Source organism: Pan troglodytes, chromosome 21 (assembly GCF_028858775.2).
Source record: "Pan troglodytes isolate AG18354 chromosome 21, NHGRI_mPanTro3-v2.0_pri, whole genome shotgun sequence".
Classification (NCBI taxonomy): domain Eukaryota; kingdom Metazoa; phylum Chordata; class Mammalia; order Primates; family Hominidae; genus Pan; species Pan troglodytes.
In genome coordinates this window covers 68,699,596-68,722,568 of record NC_072419.2, presented here as the reverse complement: position 1 = coordinate 68,722,568, position 22,973 = coordinate 68,699,596, and the positions used below count along the sequence as shown (strand labels likewise).

The 22,973-nt window shown below is 59.6% G+C and overlaps 2 protein-coding genes across 2 annotated transcripts; one reads left to right on the top strand and one right to left on the bottom strand.

Moving 5' to 3' along the window:
* Positions 1–950: 950 nt before the first annotated feature.
* On the top strand, positions 951–19,481 carry CABLES2 (Cdk5 and Abl enzyme substrate 2). Its single transcript, XM_024352053.3, has 10 exons — positions 951–1,350; positions 11,750–11,821; positions 11,935–12,027; positions 13,328–13,405; positions 14,077–14,185; positions 14,736–14,901; positions 15,318–15,421; positions 15,846–15,952; positions 16,888–17,092; positions 17,230–19,481. The coding sequence occupies exons 1-10, from the start codon at positions 980–982 to the stop codon at positions 17,368–17,370; spliced, it is 1,446 nt and encodes a 481-aa protein (XP_024207821.1). The 5' UTR covers positions 951–979; the 3' UTR covers positions 17,371–19,481.
* Positions 19,482–19,825: 344 nt separating this feature from the next.
* Positions 19,826–21,608, bottom strand: RPS21 (ribosomal protein S21). The gene is made up of 6 exons (XM_016938253.4): positions 21,209–21,608; positions 20,957–21,024; positions 20,671–20,734; positions 20,431–20,502; positions 19,982–20,037; positions 19,826–19,889 (listed from the first exon to the last, which is right to left on the bottom strand). Exons 2-6 carry the CDS (start codon positions 21,004–21,006, stop codon positions 19,880–19,882), a joined length of 252 nt encoding a protein of 83 aa, XP_016793742.1. The 5' UTR covers positions 21,007–21,024; positions 21,209–21,608; the 3' UTR covers positions 19,826–19,879.
* Between the last annotated feature and the right edge of the window lie 1,365 nt (positions 21,609–22,973).

Below are 22,973 nucleotides of genomic sequence, written 5' to 3'. Positions count from 1 at the left end.
CCACCGGGTCCCCAGCACCCAGCACAGGAGAGGCTGGGTGCATGCGGGCAGGTGCGGGGTACTGCAGCGCATTCGCGGGCTGACCATTGCATGTGCCTGGCCTCCAGCCACAGCCCGACCCCCTCACTGAGCCAGTTTCATCCTGACAGTACCCTGAGGCTGAAATCATTGTCCCCTCTTTAAAGATACGTAAACCCATGAAAGAAAGCTGGACAGAGCAGGCAGGTGGCACGGAGGCGGGTGCAAGGTCCTGAGTCCCTCCACAAAGATACAGCGGGTTCCCCTCCAGACTGCAGACAGGCTCCCGGGCTCCAGAGGCAGGCCCTGACCATCCCGGTGCCACCGGCTCACAGGTTCTGAAGTCAGGGGCACCCGGGCACAGAGAGGAAACAGGCCTGGGCACAAGGCAGGCTCAAGGTCACTTTGCTACTGCAGGAAGTGCAGGACTCTGCCCGGGGCTTTGATCCCAAGCAGGTGCCTTCTCCACTCAGACCCTCGGTCCCTTCTGTCAATGAAGGAGGCCAGATGGCACGCGGGCCCTTCCGGGAAGCGGTGGGGCTCCTCCAGGGGCCGCCCTGCGCCCGCTGAAGCGCCGCCCAGACACACCTCCGGACAGGGAAGTGTGCTGGGGCCTCACCCACGCCGCCCTGGGTCCGGAGCCTTAAAATGCGCGCTCGATGGAGGCCATCCGCGAAGGCCGCCATACAGCAAAGGGAACAGAAAGCGGGAGCCCCGCGGCCGCAGGTCCCAAGACGGGGACTCGAACCGGCGGGGAGGCGCGCAGCTCCCGACTCCCTGCTGCTGCGCCCGACGGCCTCTAGGACCCAGGGGAGCGCCCTGAGCGCGGCACCTCGCTGGCCAATGGGAGAGCGCGACGGCGAGATATTTGCATGTGGGCGCGCCGCGGCCAATGGGCGGCGGGCGCGCGGGCGCGCGGGCAGGGGGCGGGGCGCTTCGCGGCGGCGGGCGCAGTCTGAGGATGGCCGCGGCCGCGGCCAGTGGAGCCCCGGGCCCGGCCCCTGGCTCCGCCGGGCCCCCGCCGCCCGCCGCGCCGACCTCGGCCGCTCGGGCCCCGCCGCAGGCGCTGCGGAGGCGCGGGGACTCGCGGCGCCGCCAGGCCGCGCTTTTCTTCCTCAACAACATCTCCCTGGACGGGCGGCCCCCGAGCCTGGGCCCGGGCGGAGAGAAGCCCCCGCCGCCGCCCGCCGAGGCCCGCGAACCGCCAGCGCCGCCGCCGCCGGAGCCCCCCACCGGCCTGCCCGGGCTGCCCGCCAGGACCCCCGCGCCCCAGGGCCTGCTCAGCCCCACGCAGGTGCCCACCGGCCTCGGCCTGGATGGGCAGCGCCAGAGGTGAGTGGGGGCCCGGCCAGGTCAGCCCAGGACGCGGGGTACAGGGACGGGGACGGGGGCCGGATCAGCCCAGGACTAGGGGTCAGGATTACTTGGGGCCTCATCATCCCAGGACAAGGGGGTCAGGTGACCTGGGGCCTTGTCAGCCCTGGACAGAGGCCAGGACAAAGGGGTTGGGTTCACCTGGAGCCTTGTCAGCCCTGGACAGAGGTTCAGGTGACCTGAGCCCCTATCAACCCAGGACACAGGGGTCAGGGTCAGTCTGGGGCCTCATCAGGCCAGGACAAAGGGGTCAGGTGACCTGGGCCCTCATCAGCCCAGGACACAGAGGTTGGGTTCACCTGGGACCTTGTCAGTCCTGGATACAGAACTGGGGGTTCCTGGGCTCGCTGAGGGTTTCCTCAGGCCCTGTCACCCCCCACACGTAGGGTTCATTGTCCCCTGAATTCTCCCAGCCCCTGAATACGGGGTCTGGATCTCCACGTTGTCAGTGCTCTGAAATGGGTTTTAGGGTTCACTCAGCCCTTATTACCCCTGAGACCCCCAGCCCTGTGGGTTCTGGACATGCCCCCACCCCCATCCACTGGTATCAGTGCCCGGGACACAGGGACACACGGACAGCCCTGTGCATCTCCTCACATTCTTTGAACCGGGCCACACCCTCCATGCCCACCTCCTCAGACCCAGCATGTGGGCCGGGGTCCTCCTGGCACTGTCACTGACACCTGTTCCCAGAGGCCCCTGCACAGCCACATCTCCCATCCCACAGCCACTGGTCTCTGGCACCCCTCCTCTCCCTGTCACTTCCCTGCTGAGCCCCGCCCTTCCCCACATCACTCTCAGCTCGGTATCTTTGGGCCTGTCACACCCTGGGTCTCCATTGGTCCCCCTGCCTTGATTCCATTTCTGGGAACCACCTCAGCCCATCCCAGGGCAACCCCAACCATGAGCCCTGCCTGTCCAGCGTGTGCCCCCTGCCCAGATGGCCCCTGGCTGCCCGACACCCTGTGTCCTTCTCCCAGAGACCACAGGCCCTGGGTGACCCTGCCTCCCACAGCCCTCACCTCCAGGAGTGACTGTGGGCTCTGGGCCCAGGACTGGCTGCTTGTTGCGGTTCCTTCTCAAAGGGAGCCACTGTCCACAGGTCCAAGTGCCTGCTGGGCGGCTGTTCCCAGAGGCAGCCCCTGCAGGTGTGCAGCGAAGGGGCCAACACAGAGCTCTTGGGTCAAGGCTGGCACGTGCTCCTTGCTTACCTGGAGGTCATCAGAGTTGCCCCACGCCCCTGGCCTTCGGGCAGGTGGAGGCATTGGGTTCCTCTAAGGTCTTTGGTTGGGGAAGTTTGGGCCCAGAACACAGCACTCTGTCCTCAAAGACTATGACGTCACATGCAGGTTGCGTCACACGCAGGTCGCGGTGCACTCTATCCTTGGAAGTGTTCCTGGCCGTAGCCAGGCTGAGGGTGCCTGCAGACCCAGGCCTGTCCACAAGATGTCCCCCCACGGACATGCCTGGCCGCTGCTCCAGGGAGGGTCAGAGGGGTGATTGGGGCAGAGGGATGGATTTGCCCAAATGTGGCAGCCAGGCCCCATGCATTTGGCATGGCCAGCTCCTTCAGGAAGGCGGGAGAGATGGAACAAGGTGGTGACTCTCCAGGGCAGAGCGGCAAGGCCCTAAGGTGTGGACTCCAAGGGAAGCGGGCTCACCCCAACGGGCCAAGCTCCGCAGGTGTGGTGGGCTTTTCCCTAACCCCGGGCCCTGCTGTTTGACATGGAAACAGCTTTCTTCCTCAGTCCTGCATGTGAGTGTCCAGAACCGGATGGTGACACCAGGCAGACTGGGTGCTGTCATAGGCCCTCCTTCCACAGAGTTCATGCACCCCTGTGTGCACCAGGCCTGGCGTGGAGTGGAGCCCACTTGAGTGGAGGGAGGCAGAGCGTGGCGACCCGCAGGGAAGTGCCTGTGACTGAGAAGGCACCCCCTGCAGGCCCAGAGCCTCCATGGTGACAGTTCTGAGCGCAGCATGCTGCCCAAGTGCAGCACATCCCTGCCCTGTGGGATTGTTAGAAGGTGCGCTGTGGCCGGCATCCCTGGGACAGAATGGGACGTGGCATGGGCTGGGTGCCTGCAGTCCTCCTGCTGTACCCACCATGGGCCCAAGCGCCACCACCCCTTGCCTCGCCCAGGGCTGTCTCCTCCCTTCCCTCCTCCTTGGCCCCCATGTCCCTGTTCAGGTCTTCCCTGAACCCCACTCTGTTCCTGGAGGGGGAGGCGTCCCTCCTGGGGCTCTGCTGCCAAGTTCGTGGTGCTGACCTTGTGTCTGAGGGCCATGGCCCCTCCCCTGATAGGCAGCCCCCAGCGTGAGGACGTCCATTTCTCCCTGCGTTCCCTGGGCCTGGCTGCTGATCGAGGGAAGGGTGGCTGCCCCAGCAAAAGGGGCTGCTAGCTCCTGGCTTGAGAGTTCTAGGATGAGTTGGTTTCAGGAAATGGAGAGAATTCTGAAAGTCCTGAAGGTAGCCCTGATGTTGGTCTTGTGAGTGTGGTGGTTTGACCTGGGCTCTGGGAACAGACTTGGCTTGGAATCCCAGCTGCACTGTTCAGTACCTCTGTGACCTTGAGCAGGTGACATGGCCTCTCTGAGCCTCAATCTCCTCTGAGAAGCGGGTTCACACTAAGCACTAAGCACGGCCTCCCTGAGGTCAGAGGTCAGATGCGTGCCCAGGGCTCGGTGAGGTATGTGGCAAGAGTCAGTGTGAGATGAGCAGAGCCTCTTTTTTTTTGAGACAGGGTCTCTCTCTGTCTCCCAGGCAGGAGTGCAGTGGCGCAATCACAGCTCACTGCAGCCTCTACCTCCTGGGCTCGAGTTATCCTCCTGCCTCAGCCTCCCAGTAGCTGGAACTATAGGCACACACCACACCCTGCTAAGATGGGGTCTCACTATATTGTCTAGGCTGGTCTTAAACTCTGGCTCACGTGATCCGTCTTGGCCTCCCAAGTGCTGGGATTTCAGGTGGCAGCTGCCACACCCAGTCAAATGGAGCTTCCTGTTACAACAAGGCTGCTCAGGGAACAGTCACGTCTCCGTCCTAATACTTACTCTTTCCCAGGGAGGCTCAGCCTGTTGTGGCACTTTGTGTTGAACCAGTGAGTGAATCATTAGAATCCTTGTTTTCCTCATAGAACTTCCAACCAGGTTTATTTTCACTTTTAACTTTGCTGTTGCCTAATGCCCAAAAGCAAGTGGGAACTCTGGGCCTCCCCAGCTGGGTTTGAGCAGGTGCCGGGGTGCTCCGCCTGCAGCCTCCTCCCCGCCGCCCCCTCCTCCCAAACCCGGTGGCTTACGGCACCAGCGTGGCCTCTCCCAGCTCTGGAGGCCAGAAGCCCATCCTCAAGGTGTGGACAGACCCACGCTCCCTCTGCAGGCTCCAGGGAGGATTCTTCCTGCCTTTTCCCACTTCTGGTGGCTCCAGGCACTCCCGGGCTTGTGGCTCCAGTTTCTGCCTCCGCCTCCGTGCCGCACTGTTCTGCGTGTCTGTGTCTCCACATGGTGATTTCCTCACAGGGACACCAGTCATTGGATTAGGACTTAACCTGTGACATCTTAACTTGATGACATCTGCTAAGACCCTCAGGGGGCGACGCAGTTCAACTAAGACCCTCTTTCCATCCGAGGTCCTATTCACAGGTACTGGGGTTAGGACTTCACCCTGTCTCTTCTGGGGGCGATACCCTTCAACCCACAACAGCCCTTGGTGAGTGTCCACAACGCTAATGAGGTGAGAGTGGCATCCCCTCAAGCGAACAACTTTCCCCAAATTGCAGCCAGATGTGGCCCAGCAAAGAGCCAGGGTGCAGCCATCAGCAAGCAGAGCCCCCCACTTCTGGAGGGTGTGTGCCGAGATGCTTCTGGGGAAAGGCCTGGGCCTGGGGCTGGGCTGCAGCTGTGGGACAAGCTGCTGTCTGGGCCAGGAGCCACTCAGCGTTGCCAAGCTGCTGTCCAAGTTAAACCAATTCAGCATCTGGCACCTTGTTTACAAGCGTGATTTGGGGGTTTCTTGCTCTCCAGCTGGCAAGCAGCTGGCAGTGGTCAGCTGAGGCCAGAGCCTGGGGGCACATCTCCCATGGCAGCCCAGAGGGCACTGGACACCCCCCACTCTGCCCAGCCCTGTGACCCCATATGGATGCTTTCGCTGGGTGAGGCTGCAGCCCCCGCAGGGAGTGCTGGACTTGGGCGCTTTTGCTTCACCTGGGACTTGATGAGATGGGGCACCCGAGACCAGCCACGCATTCCACAGCTGTGCCCCAGGGTCCAGGGGATGGGGCTGGGGGTGGTCAGACAAAACCACTGCCCACACTTGGAGCTGGGGGCAGCCGAACAACACCACTGCCCACGCCTTCCTGGCGAGAGATGGTTCCAGTCTCCCCGGTGCTGGCGCGGGCACGCCGTGGGACAGAAGCGCAGTCATTCGGCAGAGGCTCCCGGCTGTTCTCACATTGTCAGACCCACCGTCAAGGTCATTTCAATGGCCCCTTTGCCCGGCCGGGCCTCCTGAGTTCCCTCTGAGCCTCAGAGCAGCTCGTACACACAGCTTTGGGTTTCTAATGGGGATGGGGTCTTCAGGCCTCAGCCCCTTCTGGGCATTTCTTCCGTTACAAAGGAAAGGAAATGTACCGAACACTAGAAACAGTGTTTAATAAATAGCAGATTTCTCTTCCTGTCTGTGAGCATGACTTTGGATGGAGGCTTGGTGGCCCGCCATTTAGTGCTGAGAGTGAGTGAAGTGTGTCAGCAGACTGGGGGGGCAGCCTCCCCACTGCCCCAACCCCCAACCCCTTCTTCCCAAGTCAGATGCAGGCAGCTTCGAGCTGGTCACTGCCACGTGGGGGGAACCACGAGTAGGCACCGCCGGTGTAACTCTACGGTGGCTGAGCAGGAGCGGGGCCTCCTGGGACTCAGCAGAACTTGCATTTGCCCCAGCATGTGGGGTGTGGGGCGTGGGCCTTGCCAAGGGCCTCGTTCTTTCTGCTTTGCTCGCTTGTTCCTTGCATGTTTTGGACGGAGGGGTCTGGTGCACGCAGGATGAGGGAAGCACATGGAAGGTGCGTGCAGCTCAGTGCATTTGCCTGGGCACACCCCACGGAGCCACTCCCCTGCGGAGACACAGGCCAATCCCCCAGCTCCCTGGTGCCCCTCCTCAGCCCCTGCCCCACACTGAGGGGACCTGTGTCACCACGTGGCGAGCCTCTCAACCCGTGTGGCGTCTGTGTGCACCTGCAGCATGCTGTGCATGCCGTCCCCTGATCGCGCATGTCCCGCCTCCTGCTGACCGGCATGTGTGCTGCTTCCAGCCAGGCGTAAGGTGGTGCATCTGCACATGCGTGATCCTCTCCGTGTCTGCCGGACACACCGACACCTCTCTGTGGGGCCCGGGACGAGCAGGGGTCCATCTCATGGGTTCCCAGCCCATCCTCCAGAGGGGCCAAGCAATGGACGCTGGCCTGGGTCCCATCTGCACTTGCCAGTGCCCGTCCCGTCAGCAGCAGCGCCCTGCTGTGGTGATGCGTGGAGTTGCAACAGCCCTGGTTCTGGAAGGGAAGCACCTCCCTCGTTCTCCCTTGACACCAGCTCCCGTGGAGGCAGAGGGGAAGGGAAGGCCAAAGCGGCGTCCTCCCCACTTGGCCGCCCTGCCCTGCACCCATGTGCAGGCACCTCCTTCAGCATTGTCAGAGTCTTGTGGACTCAAACCAAAAAACGTGACCTGCAGCGGGGCCAGGTTCACAAAATGAGCCCCTGAGAAACAGTGGAGAGCGGCCGCCATTCCAACTGACACAGTGGGAGCGGCGCCACTGGGTGCCAGAGCCCGGCCGTCCGCGTGCGCTCAGGTCCCCACTCTGTCTCTTACCAGCCATGTCATCTTGGGCAAGTTGCTAAACAGCTCCTTGCCTCAATTTACCCACCCATGAACTGAGCGTCAGAATGCTGCCTCCCTCCTAGAACTGTGCAGATCTAGTTTACTAATAAGATGCTTACAAAAAAGAAAAGAGAAGGAAATTACAGAGAAAGATCTGTAGAAGAACCTGCTGGGAACAGATTTTAAAGCATGGTGGAGAGAAACCCATCATTCCTGCAGCGACCAGAAAATCACGGAGGAGCCGGGCCAGCCGGCAGCAGTGTCAGCCTCCCTGCTGCAGCTCCTCTGCGTCCTGGGCCAGAGGCTCCAACGGTACCGCCAGGCAGGCTGCCACGGGGCCTCAGGTTTCTGCTGGGACCCCCACGGGCCTCCAAATGAGGTCCCAGGCATGCAAATACCCAGGCATCCCCTGGTAATTACCCATGGGAAGGAGCTTCCAGAAAGACACACAGGCTGGTCCTCAGGGCCTCCAGGCCCAGCCTTGTAGGGCAGGACACACAAACACCTCTCTGGGGACAGTCCCCAAATCTCCTCCTTCACCAGCTTCTTTCCCTAGTGTGGGCCCTGCCCATCCAGCCTCCGCTGGGCTCCTCTTGGGGCAGTCTGCCCGCCGTCACCCATCACAGGCCAGCACTCACCTGGGCCTCTCGGGACAGCCGGCGTCTGCCACACACCCCCTCAGCATGCAGCTGGGTGCTCTGCCCCTCCCACTGCCCTCAGAGCCTGCTGCCTACCCCAGCCCCTTAGCTCCTCCTTCCCCACCCACCCCACTGTGCAGGCCAGCCCACCGCATCCCCAGCCCTTCCTGGTCCCATCATCCAAGTGCTCTCCTCTGGCCAGCTGCTCACCCACCTTCTGCAGCCATCCGGCTGGTCCCCTGCCCCCACCTCCAGCTGGGACTGGGCAGGTGCACAGCTGTGTCTGGTGATGGCGCCAATGTGAGGCACCAGGCGTTTTAGTGGATTTTCTGCTTTCAATCCTAGCTTGTTTTCAACAAGCTCTTGTTGACTTTGCCTTTTAAAAGATTTTAATCACATCTTAAGTTCCTGACTTCAAACTGTACTTGGTACCCCTACAACCATGTTCTTTTTCACTTTCAGTACAGTATCCAACAAATTACAGGAGCTATTTCACACTTCATTATACAATATGGTGGCTCACACCTGTAATCCTGACACTTTGGGAGGCCGAGGCCAGCGGATCCTTTGAGATCAGGAGTTCGAGACCAGCCTGGCCAACATGGTGAAACCCCATCTCTACCAAAAATACAAAAATTAGCCAGGCATGGTGACAGGCGCCTGTACTCTCAGCTACTCGGGAGGCTGAGGTAGGAGAATTGCTTGAACCTGGGAGGTGGAGGTTGCACTGAGCCAAGATCGTGCCACTGCACTCTAGACTGGGCCACAGAGTGAGACTCTGTCTCAAAAAAAAAAAAAAAAAAAAAAAAAGGACCTGACCCCATCATCAGTCAAGCATCTGTTCAAAAAAAAAAAAAAAACAGGCCAGGCACAGTGGCTCACGCCTGTAATCCCAGCACTTTGGGAGGCCGAGGCGGGTGGATCACGAGGTCAGGAGATCAAGACCATCCTGGCTAACAGGGTGAAACCCCGTCTCTACTAAAAATACAAAAAAATTAGCTGAGCGTGGTGGCGGGCACTTGTAGTCCCAGCTACTCAGGAGGCTGAGGCAGGAAAATCACTTGAAGCCGGGAGGTGGAGCTTGCAGTGAGCCAAGATGGCGCCCACTGCACTCCAGCCTGGGCAACAGAGTGAGACTCCATCTCAAAAAAATAAATAAAATAAAATATGGTGGCTCACGCCTGTAATCCCAGCCCTTTGGGAGGCCGAGGCCAGTGGATCATTTAAGGTCAGGAGTTCGAGACCAGACTGGCCAACATGGTGAAACCCCATCTCTACTAAAAAATACAAAAAAATTTGTCGGGCATGGAGGCAGGCACCTGCAATTCCAGCTACTTAGGAGGCTGAGGAGAGAGGATTGCTTGAATCCAGGAGGCGGAGGTTGCAGTGAGCCAAGATGGCGCCATTGCACTTCAGCCTGGGTGACAGAGAGAGACTGCATCTCAAAAAAAGAAAAAAATGACAGCATCAATGTTGGCATCAAGGTGACAGCCTTGGTACCAACCAGGACTACATTGGCTGTGTGACCTGGGCAAGGGCCAGGCCTCTCCGTGCCACTTGATAAATGGTTGTGGTTGTCACTGTGAGCTGTCGAGTGTTGGTGAGGTGGTGGCTGTGGCACTCTCGCTGGCACAGGTGGCACCCACCATGGGACTGTGGCTGTGCCCAACCCAGTGCCTTGGGACAAACACTGGCTCTCAGTGGGAGGCTCCTGGCAAGGGCATGGTGTGGGGACCTGGACTCCAGGCCGGCTCCACCAGAGAGGAGGCCTGAGTGCACCAGGTCTTGTGTGTAAGCCGGGGTCCTGCTGGGGAAAGGCCCATGGGACCCTGAGGACGGCGCTGGCCTGGAGCCTGGAGAGTTCCCAGAAGTGATCCCCAGCAGTACACCTGCCCTTGGCCCAGAGTCCAGATTGGCTGACACTTAATAAAAAGGCTACTGTTGACATGCTGAAAATGCCCCATGCCAAGCCTGGGGGCCAAGTTGCTCCATTTAATAAACCACACAGCACCCTGCAGAGGGCCCCATCACCATTACCACCACCGCCATCACCACCACAACCATCACCATCACCACCACCATCACCACCTCCATCACCATCACTACCACCACCGCCATCACCACCATCACCACCACCACCGTCACCACCACCATCACCATCACCATCACCACCACCACCATCACCACCACCACCGTCACCACCACCGCCGTCACCATCACCACCACCACCATCACCACCGCCATCACCATCACCACCATCACCGTCACCACCATTACCACCATCACCGTCACCACCACCACCATCACCATCACCACCACCATCACCGTCACCATCACTGTCACCACCATCACCACCACCGCCATCACCACCACCACCGCCATCACCACCGTCATCACCATCACCACCACCACCATCACCACCACCGTCATCACCACCATCGCCGTCACCACCATCACCACCACCGCCATCACCACCACCGCCATCACCACCATCGCCATCACCACCACTGCCGTCACCACCACCGCCATCACCATCACCACCACCGCCATCACCATCACCAACCGCTCCCTTCTGGGGGCCAACAGCCCTGCAGGGCAGGCAGGATCCTCAGACGTGCCACGCCACATCGCCCATCATTGTCATCGCAATTGGAGTGGTTTTCCAATACTGCAACGTTGTATCAACTGGCCTGGGACCTTATCTCCTAAGCTGTGCTTTTGGAATGCCTTGGTGCTCAGGCACACATTCATGGCTCCCGGTATAAGGGAGAGAACAAAGCTTTTGAGTCCCCGACAGACCTAGGTTCAAGACCCAGCTCTGCACTTGGAGTTGCATGACCCTGAGAGTTACTGAACCACGTCATGTCTCCGCATCAGGATGGCCTCGCTTGGTCCCGAGTGTCGAGGGTCTGAGGAGCAGTGGGCATTGTGCCCTGAGGGGTCTTCAGGGAAGTGTGTTGTACAGTCATTCAGCCAACAAATATTTGCCTGCACGTTTCGCTTATGGGAAACACCTGGGAGACTCCTGAAGTCCAGGCAGGAGGGCAGGCACTAAGGACAGCAGTGAGTGGGGACAAACCCTGCCCCATCCATGGGGCCGGCACTCTGGAAGGGGAGGCAGACGGCAGGTGGGTGGTGAGGCAGGGATGCCTCCTTCCTGTAGTGACCAGTGCCTTGAGCAAGTCACAGAATAGCAGGATCCGGACAGCCTCCCTCAGCGGGCCACCTATGAGCCAAAAAGTTCAGAAAGAGCTGGCCACTGGAAGAGCAGGAACAGAATGTTCCAGACGGAGGAGCAGCCCCCGTGACGGCACTGAGGTGGGAGGGTGTGGCTGGTGCAGGGAGCTGCGAGCCAGGGGAAGGTGGCCTGAGAGCAAGGGGTGCCCAGTGCCCACCCCGCCTGCCCGTGCCATGGTGCCCCGATGCCCAGCTGTGCTTCAGGGAGGGGCAGGCAGCACCAGTCTCAGGCAGCGCTGGGTGGGATGGGCCTGTCAGAGTTGGTGGTGCCCCCAGCAGGGTGTTGCTTGGGGCCGAGCGACCCTCGGTGGGCAGGGCAGGTTGGCGTGCTGTGCTGTGCTGTGCTATCCTATGCCTGAGGAGCCTGTCCTGTCCCCCAGGGCTGCTGGTCCCCAGAGAAGAGCTCAGTGCCTCCAAAACAGGAACCTCTCAAGGCAGGAGGTGCCCCTCCTCCCCGCCTCAGTCTGCACGGGCTCTGGAAGCCCCTCGGCCCATGGGTGCGCCGCTGGGCTGGAGAGTGGCCCTTCCCTGCACAGCGGGCGGCACTCGGTTTCTGGCCACAAAGGCGGCACCCGGGCTGGTGGCCTGTTTTGAGGCTCCATTGTCATCTTGCAGGAAGCGAGTCACGTCCCAGCGCTGCTCCCTGGAGTTTCTGGAAGATGCCGTGGGATGCGCTCCAGCACAGAGGTACACGCCCCCGTCCGCCCCGAGCTCTACGACTCCGCTCGGGCTGCCACTGACCCCTGCGGGGCCAGAGGGTCCTGGGAGGAAAAGAGTGACCTGTGTGCTTTGCCTTGCAGAACCAAACACACATCTGGATCACCGAGACATAAAGGCCTGAAGAAGACCCACTTCATCAAGAACATGAGGCAGTACGACACCAGGAACAGCAGGTATGAAGCGGAGCCGGGAGCCGGGCCAGGGCTGTGGTCTCCAGAAGCCCACGGAGTCCTGCCCGTGTCAGCCAAGCAATCTTCCCTCCACTCCCAAAGCTCCCGCCCGCCCCACACTCCACACGTCTAGAGGTGGACCCTCCTCCCCACCACACTGCTTGCTCCACATCAGCCGAGCACCCGCAGGTCCCTGGTGTCACCACAGCGAGATCACCCTCTCTGGGCTCCCAGGTGAAGGGTCACACGTGGACACCAGCCTCCAGCAACAGTGCTGACGTGAAGGAAAACTGGAGACACAGAAACGGGTGTGGCTGTGAGATGTGTGGGGAGGAGGGCTGGGCTTTGTTGGGAGCACGGAGGAGAGGCTGAATAAACCAAACACCTGGCTGCCCAAAGCTGGCGGAGGGCCGCAGCTGGCACCGGCTGCACCCTGAGAGGCTGTGTCGGGGAGGCCGCAGGGGGTGTTCCTGTGGCCCCGTATTCCCATCACTGCATGTCCTGAGGTGTCCTGAGGTCCAGAGTGCTCCCTTCCTTCTGGAGCTCCCCCTGCCGGGCACCCTCCTTGTGGTGACTGTGGGTCTGGATGGACCCTTGCTCCCCGTCAGTCCTGTACAGCTCCCAGCAGACGTGAGTGCCAGCCCTGGCTCCCGTCATCCAAGCCAGAGAGGGGGAGAAGTTCTCCCACTGTTGTCCCCTTGGTGAGACCCTGGGCCCAGGCAGGGCAGAGCCAGCGTCCAAGGGAGGAGAAACAGTGGCTTCTGCCTGTGCTCTCTGGGCCCGGGGCCCGGCTGCTCGAGCACCTTGGAAGGGAGCCTCCAGGCCAGCCTCTCTGTGGACCTGGATCAGGCCCTTTCTGGTGGTGTTGAGCCCCGCTCCACCCAGGACCTCTGAGGTCTGGCTCGAGGCAGCCCTTGGCCTCGCCATCCTGTCCCCTCTGGCTGCCTCTCATCTCTGAATGAGCCAAGATCCTGAGGTGAGGCCGCCAGCCCTACCCGCACTGGGTCAGGAAGGAGCCTTCGGGATGTCACTGCTGTGCCTGCCCACGTGCAGCGGCGTCCCAGGGAGGGGAACCCCGGTAGCTCCTGTAGGGAATCCACTCTGAGAGCTTGCAGGGGCCAGGCTTAGTGACGGTGGCCACCCGGCCTCCTGGGCCCAAGTCCCCTTGGACAGCATGGGCAGTTTCCCAGCACCTGAATTTAGGCAGAAGGAATTTTCCATGGAAATGTCTGTAGCTCTGGAAGCAGCAGCACCTTGAGCCCCGCTCCCCGGCCCCATCTCCCCTGACTCTGTACCCCTGCAGGATCGTGCTCATCTGTGCCAAGCGGTCCCTGTGCGCGGCCTTCTCGGTCCTGCCCTATGGGGAAGGCTTGCGGATCAGGTGAGTACTCAGCGCTTGCCTCGCATGCGGTGTCCGTCTAGGCAGAAGGCAAGGCCTGGTCCCCGCCAGGCCCAGGAGGCATCAGAGGGCACTGCGCCCCCAGGTGAGGCTGCCCCCGGGCTCATGCGAGGCTCAGCACGTCAACCTCCAGCAAAGCTCCTCAGGAACCTGGGGCCGTTTCGGGTCCTCACTCTCCAGAGGAGCCGGTTTCTGTTCACGCTGTCGATGTACAGGTGGCTGGGCTGTCCCACCTCCTGTGGACAGAGCCACTTGGTGCTGTGACCATCCAGGCAGTCGTATCCGTGCGTAATTCAGGGAAGGAGGAAACAGCTATGGGGTGGGGATTATGTGTGGCCCTGGCTTAAAAACAGTGGTGGAGAAACCTGCCCGGGCGTGGGCACGTGCACCTAGTGGGCTAGTGAAGGTGGGCGCCACCCCGGGGGCTCTACCAGCCAGTGTCTGTACTGGGGAAGCGGGGCTCAAAAACCCCTCCTTCCATGAAAGCACTCCTGGCGTGTGCCTTCCTGGTCACACCAGTGCCGCCTTTCTTTCCCGAGGGGCTGTGCTGACATTGTTCCCGAGAGCACCTCGGGCCAGCGGACAGGTGGGCTGGGCTGCCAGAGCCTGAGTTCAGCGCAGACCACAGCCCCTTGCCTCTCCCATGTTTGCAGTGACCTGAGGGTGGACAGCCAGAAGCAGAGGCACCCGTCCGGCGGTGTCTCTGTGTCTTCCGAGATGGTCTTTGAGCTAGAAGGTGTGGAGCTAGGAGCAGACGGGAAGGTAAGAGCCTCTTCGCTGGTGGACACCCAGCGCCGTCAGGGCCAGGCAGGCGGGTGGGAGCAGTCCCACGTCAGTGCCCACGAGGCAGACGTGAAGCTGTGCTTCACTCCACGTAAAACGCAAGGGTGGAGTGGATGCGGGCCCGTGCAGCCCTGAGAACGTGGCCCTGGAGCCCGGCGGACTCCCCCGCCTGGCCGTGCCTGAGGTCTGCGCCGCTGCCCCACAGCCAGTGCTCCTGGACACCCCCCCGCTGCAGGGTGGGGCTCGCCAACCCTCTGGCCTCTGTGCCGGTGGTCAGCAGTCTTCAGAGGCAGGGAGAACGTTACAGGCTACAGAACCCAGATAAAGCACAGTAGTGTTCCAGAATGTTCTAGCTATGTGAGGAGCAGCGTCTAGCTCAGACGCAGCCTCAACGGCTTGATCTGAGTTGTTCCCTTCATTTTCCATGCAGGGCTCCTGGCATGTGCATCTGGGCTTCCTGCAGCGGGAGCTCACTTTGCCCTCTGGTCCCGGGAGGCAGAGCTGAGGCCAGATGCATTTGCTTTTCCAGGTCGTGTCTTATGCGAAGTTCCTGTATCCCACCAACGCCCTGGTCACACACAAGAGTGACAGCCATGGCCTGCTGCCCACACCTCGGCCCAGTGTCCCCCGGACTCTGCCAGGGTCAAGACATAAACCTGCCCCCACCAAGTCGGCACCAGCCAGCACAGAACTAGGTAGCCCACGTGCCTTAACCACGGCCTGGAACAGGGTGACCCGCGTGCCTTAACCACGGCCCAGGGACTGCAGCAGCATCAGCAAGCTCCTTTCAATCTGTAGCCCTCCGTGCAGATGGAGCCTGGGGAACAGGGTCAGGAGAGGAACAGCTCCACACTGAATCGCTGGCCCTGGGCTTGGCCTGAGCCAGGCAGTGGGGAGGAGCTGCATCCACCCACAGATGACTCCAGGGAGGGCCCCTCCTCTCAGGACATCCTTTTCTTGCCCTAAGCCCTGGGCCCTTCAGGAGAGAACCGTGGCCTGGAGCCCCTCCCCTGCTCGGCCTTGCCCCGCCATGGCGCTGGCCTGCCAGACCTGGGGGCTAGATGGGTACTGCTCAAGACTCCTGGTGGGTCAGGGGTTGCCTCTCTTACAGGGAGTGACGTGGGGGACACCCTGGAGTACAACCCCAACCTCCTGGATGACCCGCAGTGGCCCTGCGGCAAGCACAAACGTGTCCTCATCTTTGCGTCGTACATGGTGAGTGCCCTCTCCCAGGGCCTGGGTGCAGGCAGCTGCATACCTGTCCTGGCTCGGGGCGTGTGGGGCAGGCTGTGGGCAAAGCTGCCCCAGGGGCGTGATGTGCCCCCATCCCGGATCGCAGCAGCACAGACAGTGGCGGTGTGCAGGGCAGGCCAGGGAGCAGCGCTGGCCACTCCAGCTGGGGTCCACCCTTGCCCTTCCGCCCTCGGCACCTGGCAACCTGGCTCTCCCCACACCAAGCAGGCATGGGCTCTGGAGTTCTCTCTCTTGAGCCATTTTGTTCTCAGAGATTCGGGGCCTCTCAAGCCACACCGTATGCATGTTTGCAAACCCAGGACAGTGAGAAATCCATCGTACCCAGCAGGCAGGACCCATGGACTGTGCGAGGGGCCGGCCCAACCCTGTCCACTGTCTGTTGCAGACCACAGTGATAGAATACGTGAAGCCCTCAGACCTCAAAAAGGACATGAACGAGACCTTCAGGGAGAAGTTCCCCCATGTCAAACTGACGCTGAGCAAAATCAGGAGGTGAGGACACCCTCTCAGACCATCTCATCGTCCTGGGAGGCCCTGCCAGCCTCTCCTCTCCAGTTTCTGGTAGATTCTCTCCAGCTTGACAAGTCTAGCCGCTGCCCATCCCCAACCCCCTCTCGCCATCTGACCAGGCCCCCAGCAGCAGCTCCCCCACCTCCACCGCCCGCCAAGCCAGGCCCCCCGTGGCCCCATCACACTGCATCCCCCCACACACCACTGGGTCTCTCACAGCCAGACCCTCGCAGCAGCCCAGGATCTTTTTAAAACTTGAGTGGGACAAGGCCTCTCTTGTGCCCGGCCCCTCCCAGTGTGTGCTATTTTGTGAGTAGATTCCGTGGCCCTTCCCCTGGCCCACAAAGCGCCCCCATCCAGGCATGCTGGGTGCTCGCCAAGGCCGTCCAGGTGTGCCTCTGCTCTCACATTGTGCCACGCTGATGACCCGTGACCGGAGGAAAGCGAGCAGAAGGCGGCGGAACTGCTGGGCTCACGTCGGGCTCCTGGCCACGGCCCTGTACTGGGGGCCTGCCCTGCCGGCCTCTGCCCCAGTGTTCCAGAGGGCGGCTCACTCAATACCCTGGCACCTCCCTTCAAGGCTCTTCCTAAAACCACCCCTCATCAGAGACCACTGCCCCCCACCGAGAGCAGAGCCTGTCCTCTGTGGCTCCACCCACCAGGCACAGGTGGGAGCTGCCATGGGTGCCCACCCACGGGACGGGGGAAGCCAAAACCCAGCCTGCGGGTCCCTGCCCATGCGCCCTGCCCTGGGCGTTATACATGGTACGGCGGAGGGTACCATCCCCTGAAGGATGCGGTGGTGTTTCTTGCGGCCCAAAGCTACATCGCTCCAGCCTCGGTTGGTGGTGGCAGGGAGCTGCCTCCTCAGCCCCAGCCAGAGCCCCCAGGGACATGGCTTCTGTCTTAACCCACAGCTTAAAGCGGGAGATGCGGAGCCTGTCGGAGGAGTGCAGCCTGGAGCCCGTGACGGTGGCCATGGCCTACGTGTACTTTGAGAAGCTGGTCCTGCAGGGCAAGCTCAGCAAACAGAACCGCAAGCTGTGCGCTGGCGCCTGCGTGCTGCTGGCCGCCAAGATCAGCAGTGACCTGCGCAAGAGCGGCGTGAAGCAGCTTATCGATGTGAGTGCCCGGCTCGGCAGGCACTGCAGGCAGGGTCATGACATCGAGCCAGGGCCAGTGCTGGGATGGGGCTGGCCGGGTGGGAAATGTGGAAGAGGGAAGGCTCCCGTGTAACCCTTCTCTCTTCTCCCCTGCAGAAGTTAGAAGAAAGGTTTCGATTCAACAGGCGCGACCTGATAGGGTTTGAGTTCACAGTGCTCGTGGCCTTGGAGCTGGCCCTGTATCTTCCCGAGAACCAAGTGTTACCTCATTACAGGCGCCTCACCCAGCAGTTCTAGCAGAGGCCCCACAGAAGGCTCAGGGCACCGAGGTGCACTTGCCGGCCTGGGAGGTGTCCCACTGAAGCCCCGCGCCGCCTCCTGCCAGCGCCCCCAGCACCTGCTAGCAGGAGGCACCTGGCCTCCGCTGGTGCAGCTTTCCTTTTTGCCTCTTTGCCATTTCCTTGGAAAGAGACGTCGCTTTCATCCCCAAGTGCACCGTCCCTCCGAGGGGATTTCTGAGAATTCTCCTGCATTTTTACATAAACTAAATGTGAGGTTTGTTACTGGTATTTTTTTCACGTGCCTGAGACCAGCCTGGTACCAGGACCTTTTGTTCACAGCGTGTAGCAGCGAGCCGGCTGCAGTGTGTCTCCCCTGGCCTCGCCTTCGCAAACCACCGCAGCCACCACAGCGTCAGGGTGGAGATCTGGGTTTCTAGACCTCACTGAACACACTGAAATGGCTGAGTTTAACTTATTTAGGCATTCATCTTGGAGATGTGGTTTTTCGGGTGTAGGTTCCCCAGCAGCGTCTCCCGACACCAACTGTGCTGCTGGCTCCCTGCCACCTGAAGCTGAGCTCCTCCAGAGCTTTCTCCGCCCACCTCACTGCATCCCAAGTGGAGCTTTTGGTGTCCAGTTAGGCCAGCGGGAGCAGTCTCCTGATTTATTTTGATCTCATTCTTGGACTCTTGGACCTCTCTGTTCTTCAAGCATCGTGTCACTGTGAAATCCTAATGCCCCTGTGTCCTACAGACCGACGGCGCAACAGACAGCTGCCCATCCCATGCCATGCTCTACCCTCTGCCTCTCACCAGGAGACACTCTGGGCCTCCAGGACAATTGCTGCTTGCCAGCTCTTATTTTTCTAAGCAATATTGTGATGGAGAAAAATAACATATTTATTGGGATTTGGTTTTTTGGGTCTTTTTTTTTTTTTAAGGGAACAAAAAATGGTTAAATGAGGTCTGCTGAAGTTGACTTGAAAACACACTTGACCCTCAGGCAGGAGGGCACTGACCACACCCCACACAACCTCAAAGGGTCAGTGCGTCAGTGCCTTTTCTTCTGAGGCAGGAAACAGGTGCCATCTTGGCCACCTCAGCCAGGGCAGCCCACCATGCTAAAAGGACCCCAAATGGTGGTCGTTGTCCCTTCTGTGCAGGCCAGCAGGGCCCCATCTCTAGTTTTTCCACGTCTGTCTGAAGTTCTTGCAACAAATTCTGCATGGTCCAGCGCTCCAGCTAGCTGCCTCATCAAAAACACTGAATAACCAAGGACTGCTGAGTTTTTCTTCATGGGGGGTCAGCTGGTCTCAAAACTGGCCACTGCCTCAGCCACCAAGCTTTTTCCTACCACTACCTTATAAACCTGCCTGGCCCTGGAGGGGCTCTGGGACGACTTTGTCTCTAGCCCATTAATACAATACATCCTATGCTTTCTGTGCAGACTGGTGCTTCCGCAGAAAGGAGATGCCAATTCTGCTATCACAGAACTCCACCAGCAACTCCACCCGACCCCAGCAGTGGTGCAGGACAGCTGCCAGCACCCACCTGGCCCCCCTCCTTTTCCACAGCCACTCACTGGGGCCACCAAAACCCAGAGATGGCAGGTGTGTGGGACAGACTGGAGGATGAGGACAAACCAAAGCCTTTGTTCTTATTGTGGAGCGTCCCCTTCCATCAAGCAGCCTGCCCTCAGGCCAAGGATGATCCCCTGGAACCCAGTATGCACCCAGAGGGGACTCAACTTCAAAGCTGCTCCACCATGCTGGGTCCCAGGCAGCTTTCCTCTGAAAAGCAACCTCTCCTGCCACCCAGATCCCATCTCAAGAGCTCGCCCCATGTTACGAGCATGTAAAGGACTGACTTCCTAATAACTGTTGCAGTTTACAACCTGCCCTCCAGGGACACATCTCCATGGTTTTTTCTACACATGAATGCGAGAAATGGCTGATAAGCACAGTAATTTAAGATTGTGTATTCATGTAGTGAGATTTAGTCATTAATCAAACCGGTCTTTGTGATGTGTGAAGCCTTCCCTTCAGTTATGTCCCATTTTCATGATGCCAAGAGCTGCCACTGTGTGGTATTCGAGGATTATTGCAACAAAGCCAGTAGTTAAACCAAACTACAGTCTCAGCCTGTCATTCTCTAGAACACATCCAGGTGTCGGAGCTAAGGTGTTCAGCTCGGCTGTGACTATACAAAACCAGGCCTGGTGTTGCTTCCGCACCGGTAGCAGTTGTGGATGTCAATGTGCATAAGCAAGTATCTGACCTCAGAATGTTTGAGTTATTTTGTCTTAGATATCTGTTTTTAAATGGATAATGTATTTGTCCTTTAAACCTCAGTTTTGCAATATGTTTCACAGCTTGTCTCCTTTCAACTAACTGGGTACCCTACCCCACCCGTCACCCACTGACAGCAAAACCTCAACCCTGGGCCTACAGACACAGAATGAACCTGCACAGGTAGGTTTTCATTATTTATTTATGACAAATATTCCACATCTGTGATTCTCTCCAGTCAAAAGTTCCTAGAACCAGGGGAAAAGGACAACGTTAAGACCACGCCTCTGGAGCAGTCCTAGTCCACTCACTCTGCCCAAATGTGAGCCCCCAACCTTACTTTGAGACGATGCCATCGGCCTTGGCCAATCGGAGAATGGAATCATCTGACTCACCCTTAAGAAAAAAAAAAAAGCACACTAAGAATATTTCCACTCCGGCTGCCTGAGATGGCAGAAGGTCAGCTGTGCCACCAGCCCACGTCTCTCCCCCGCTGAGCGAATGGAGACAGGCGCAGAAGGGGAGCCACCTCTCCCGGGGCAGCCTGCAGCCTGACTATGGTGGAGCAGGGTGGGGGGGCACCTCCTAGTGAGAGGCAGAGTCTGCTGCCTGAGTGTCTTCTCAGAGCACCCCTCTTCCACCCTCAAGAAGCGGCAGGCGGCCAGCCCAGTCCAGCTGGCTCAAACTACTCTGCCAGCAAATCTACTCAGGCACCATCACACACTCCAATGCGCAAGGTAAAGTCCACGATGTCCCGAAGTGATGAGCAAAGCCCAGGGAAACACTCACCATCCTACGAATGGCCCCGCAGATAGCATAAGTTTTAAACTGGCCATTAAACCTGCCTGTGACCTTGTCAACCTAGAAAGAGAAGAAGGATCACAAACCACTCCCCCAGGTTTGGGAAACACCAATCCTCAAAGCCAGCCTCTGCCTGTACCTTCATCCTAGGGGCTCCTCCACAAGGGGACAGCCTGCCTTTCCCGCACATACATCACAACCTTCCCGCCTCCCGGGCTCCCAGCTCACCTCGGCCACGTTCATCTGGATGGATGCGTGGTCCTTGGCACCGATGATGCGATTGCTAGCGGAGCTGTAGAGAAAGGGCGCAGTGAGCAGAGGGGACTTGGGCGGTAAGAATGAAAGAGGGGACGAGTGAGGTTGGGGGTATATGAATGGAAAAGAGTAACGTCGGGGGCAGGACAAGTTAGGGACGTGACAAGGTAAGGACGGGAGGGGTGTGGGGGAACAAGGGCAGGCGAGGGGACGTGGTGGTTAGGTAAGGACGGAAGAGGGGCATGTGGGGGGCGCTTACCATTTCCGCGGCACGTACAGGTCCACGAACTCGCCGGCGTCGTTCTGCATTTCGAGGCTGGGCTGCGCCTGGGGAGTCACCGCGCGGCGCCCTGAGTACGGCCGGAACCGTGCCCCGGGTCCCGGCGCAAACCGGCCCCTAGGGTCACGGCCCCAGCCGCACCCAGCACCCCGCACCCCGTCCCCCGCGTCCAAGCCCCCACTCCCGCCCCTGCCCCAGCCCTGAGCCCGAAGCCCGCGCCGCGCGCCACACCTGCTGCCACCACACCGCGCGCGAGAGAGAAAGGAAGCAGCTAGTCACCCGGCAGAGATATCGGCGGGCAAGGAGGGGCCTCGGCGAGTGCTTCCGGGTCACGCCACCACAGCGAGTCTGCGCTGTGCGTGCTTGCCGGCCGTCGCCGTGACGCACTTCCGCTTCCGGCGAGGAGGTTCTCGGACCCCAGCCTGCTGGTCCTCGGGCGCGGGGCGTCGTGGGGGTCGTTGTTGAGGGTGGTTGCCGTGTGTGGCGTCTTAGCCTGGCCCCTGGGTTGTGCCCCACGGACGCAGTCGACCCCTGTGAGCGCCTCGGGAGCCCCGAATAGCAGCTGGGAGAAGGGGCGAGGACTGAGCCTCGCTGCCCGCTGTCGGCCGGGCTAGAGATACGGGCGTGCCCCCCATTGTGCGCCTCCCGCCCCCCCGGTCCCCTCACCCTGCGGCCACCTGGGGCGTGGGGCGGTGCTCCTGCCCATGCACGTAGCCGCTGCGAGCGGAGGCCTGCTCACCTGGTGCCTGCTACTCACTCCCCCGGGCCGGTGGGCGAAGGACACCCGCAGGAACTCGGCAGAGGAGAAATTCAGACGGCTCCCGAGGGTAGGAAAAGACCCCGGCCCACCGTGGAATCTGAAACACCCGACCACTCTGCCATCCCATGTTTCACCAGTCAGACCCCCAGGGCAGGGCAGGGGAAGCAGAATGCAAACTGGGGCACCGTTTCCCTGAAGCGTGTTGGCCGCATTTGTCGTAGTGCTTGAGGTGCATACCCTTGGACCCCGAAAACCCATTCCTGGGAATTTGCTCCAAGGAAGTAAAGATGTTACAAAGATGGACCCACGAAGTATGGTCGTTGGTTATGGGTGGGGTCTTGAGGAAGGCCTTGTTAGTAGCCTGAACCCTGTTGCCAGGAGAAGCTCCAAGCCGGTAGACGGAGGGAGCAGCGCGGCCTATGTTGGGGTCTTCTCTGGGCGGGGGACATGATCCTAGGATGTAGAACTAGCCTCAGAAAACTAAGACTCAGTGGCCAGGTGCGGTGGCTCAGGCCTGTAATCCCAGCGCTTTGGGCGGAGGTGGGTGGATCACCTGAGGTCTGGAGTTCGAGACCCGTCTGGCCAACATGGTGAAACCCCATCTCTACTAAAAATACAAAAAATTAGCTGGGCGTGGTGGCAGGCGCCTGTAGTCCCAGCTACTCGGAAGGCTGAGGCAGGAGAATGGCATGAACCCGGGAGGCGGAGCTTGTAGTGAGCTGAGATCCCACCACTGCACTCCAGCCTGGGCGACAGAGCAAGACCGCGTCTCAAAAAAAAAAAAGTTTTTTTATGTTTAATTTTTTGGGTACATAGTGGGTGTGTACATTTATGGGGCACATGAGATATTTTCATACAGGTATGCAGTGCGTAGTAATCACATGGGGTATATGGAGCATCCATCACCTCAAGCATTTATCCTTTGCGTTACAAATAATCCAATACTATACTCTTTTAGTCATTTTAAAATGTGCAATTAAATCATTATTGACTGTAGACACCCTGTTGTGCTATCAAACACTAGGTCTTATTCTTTCTGTTTTTTTATACCCATTAACCATCCCCATTTGCCCCCCTCCTCCCACTGTGCTACCCTTCCCAGCCTCTGGTAACCATCTTTCTACTGTCTATCTCCACAAATTCAATTGTTTTAATTTTTAGCTCCCACAAATAATAGTGCTGTGATAAACATCGTAGCACATGTATCTCTTTCTTTCTTTCTTTTTTTGAGACAAA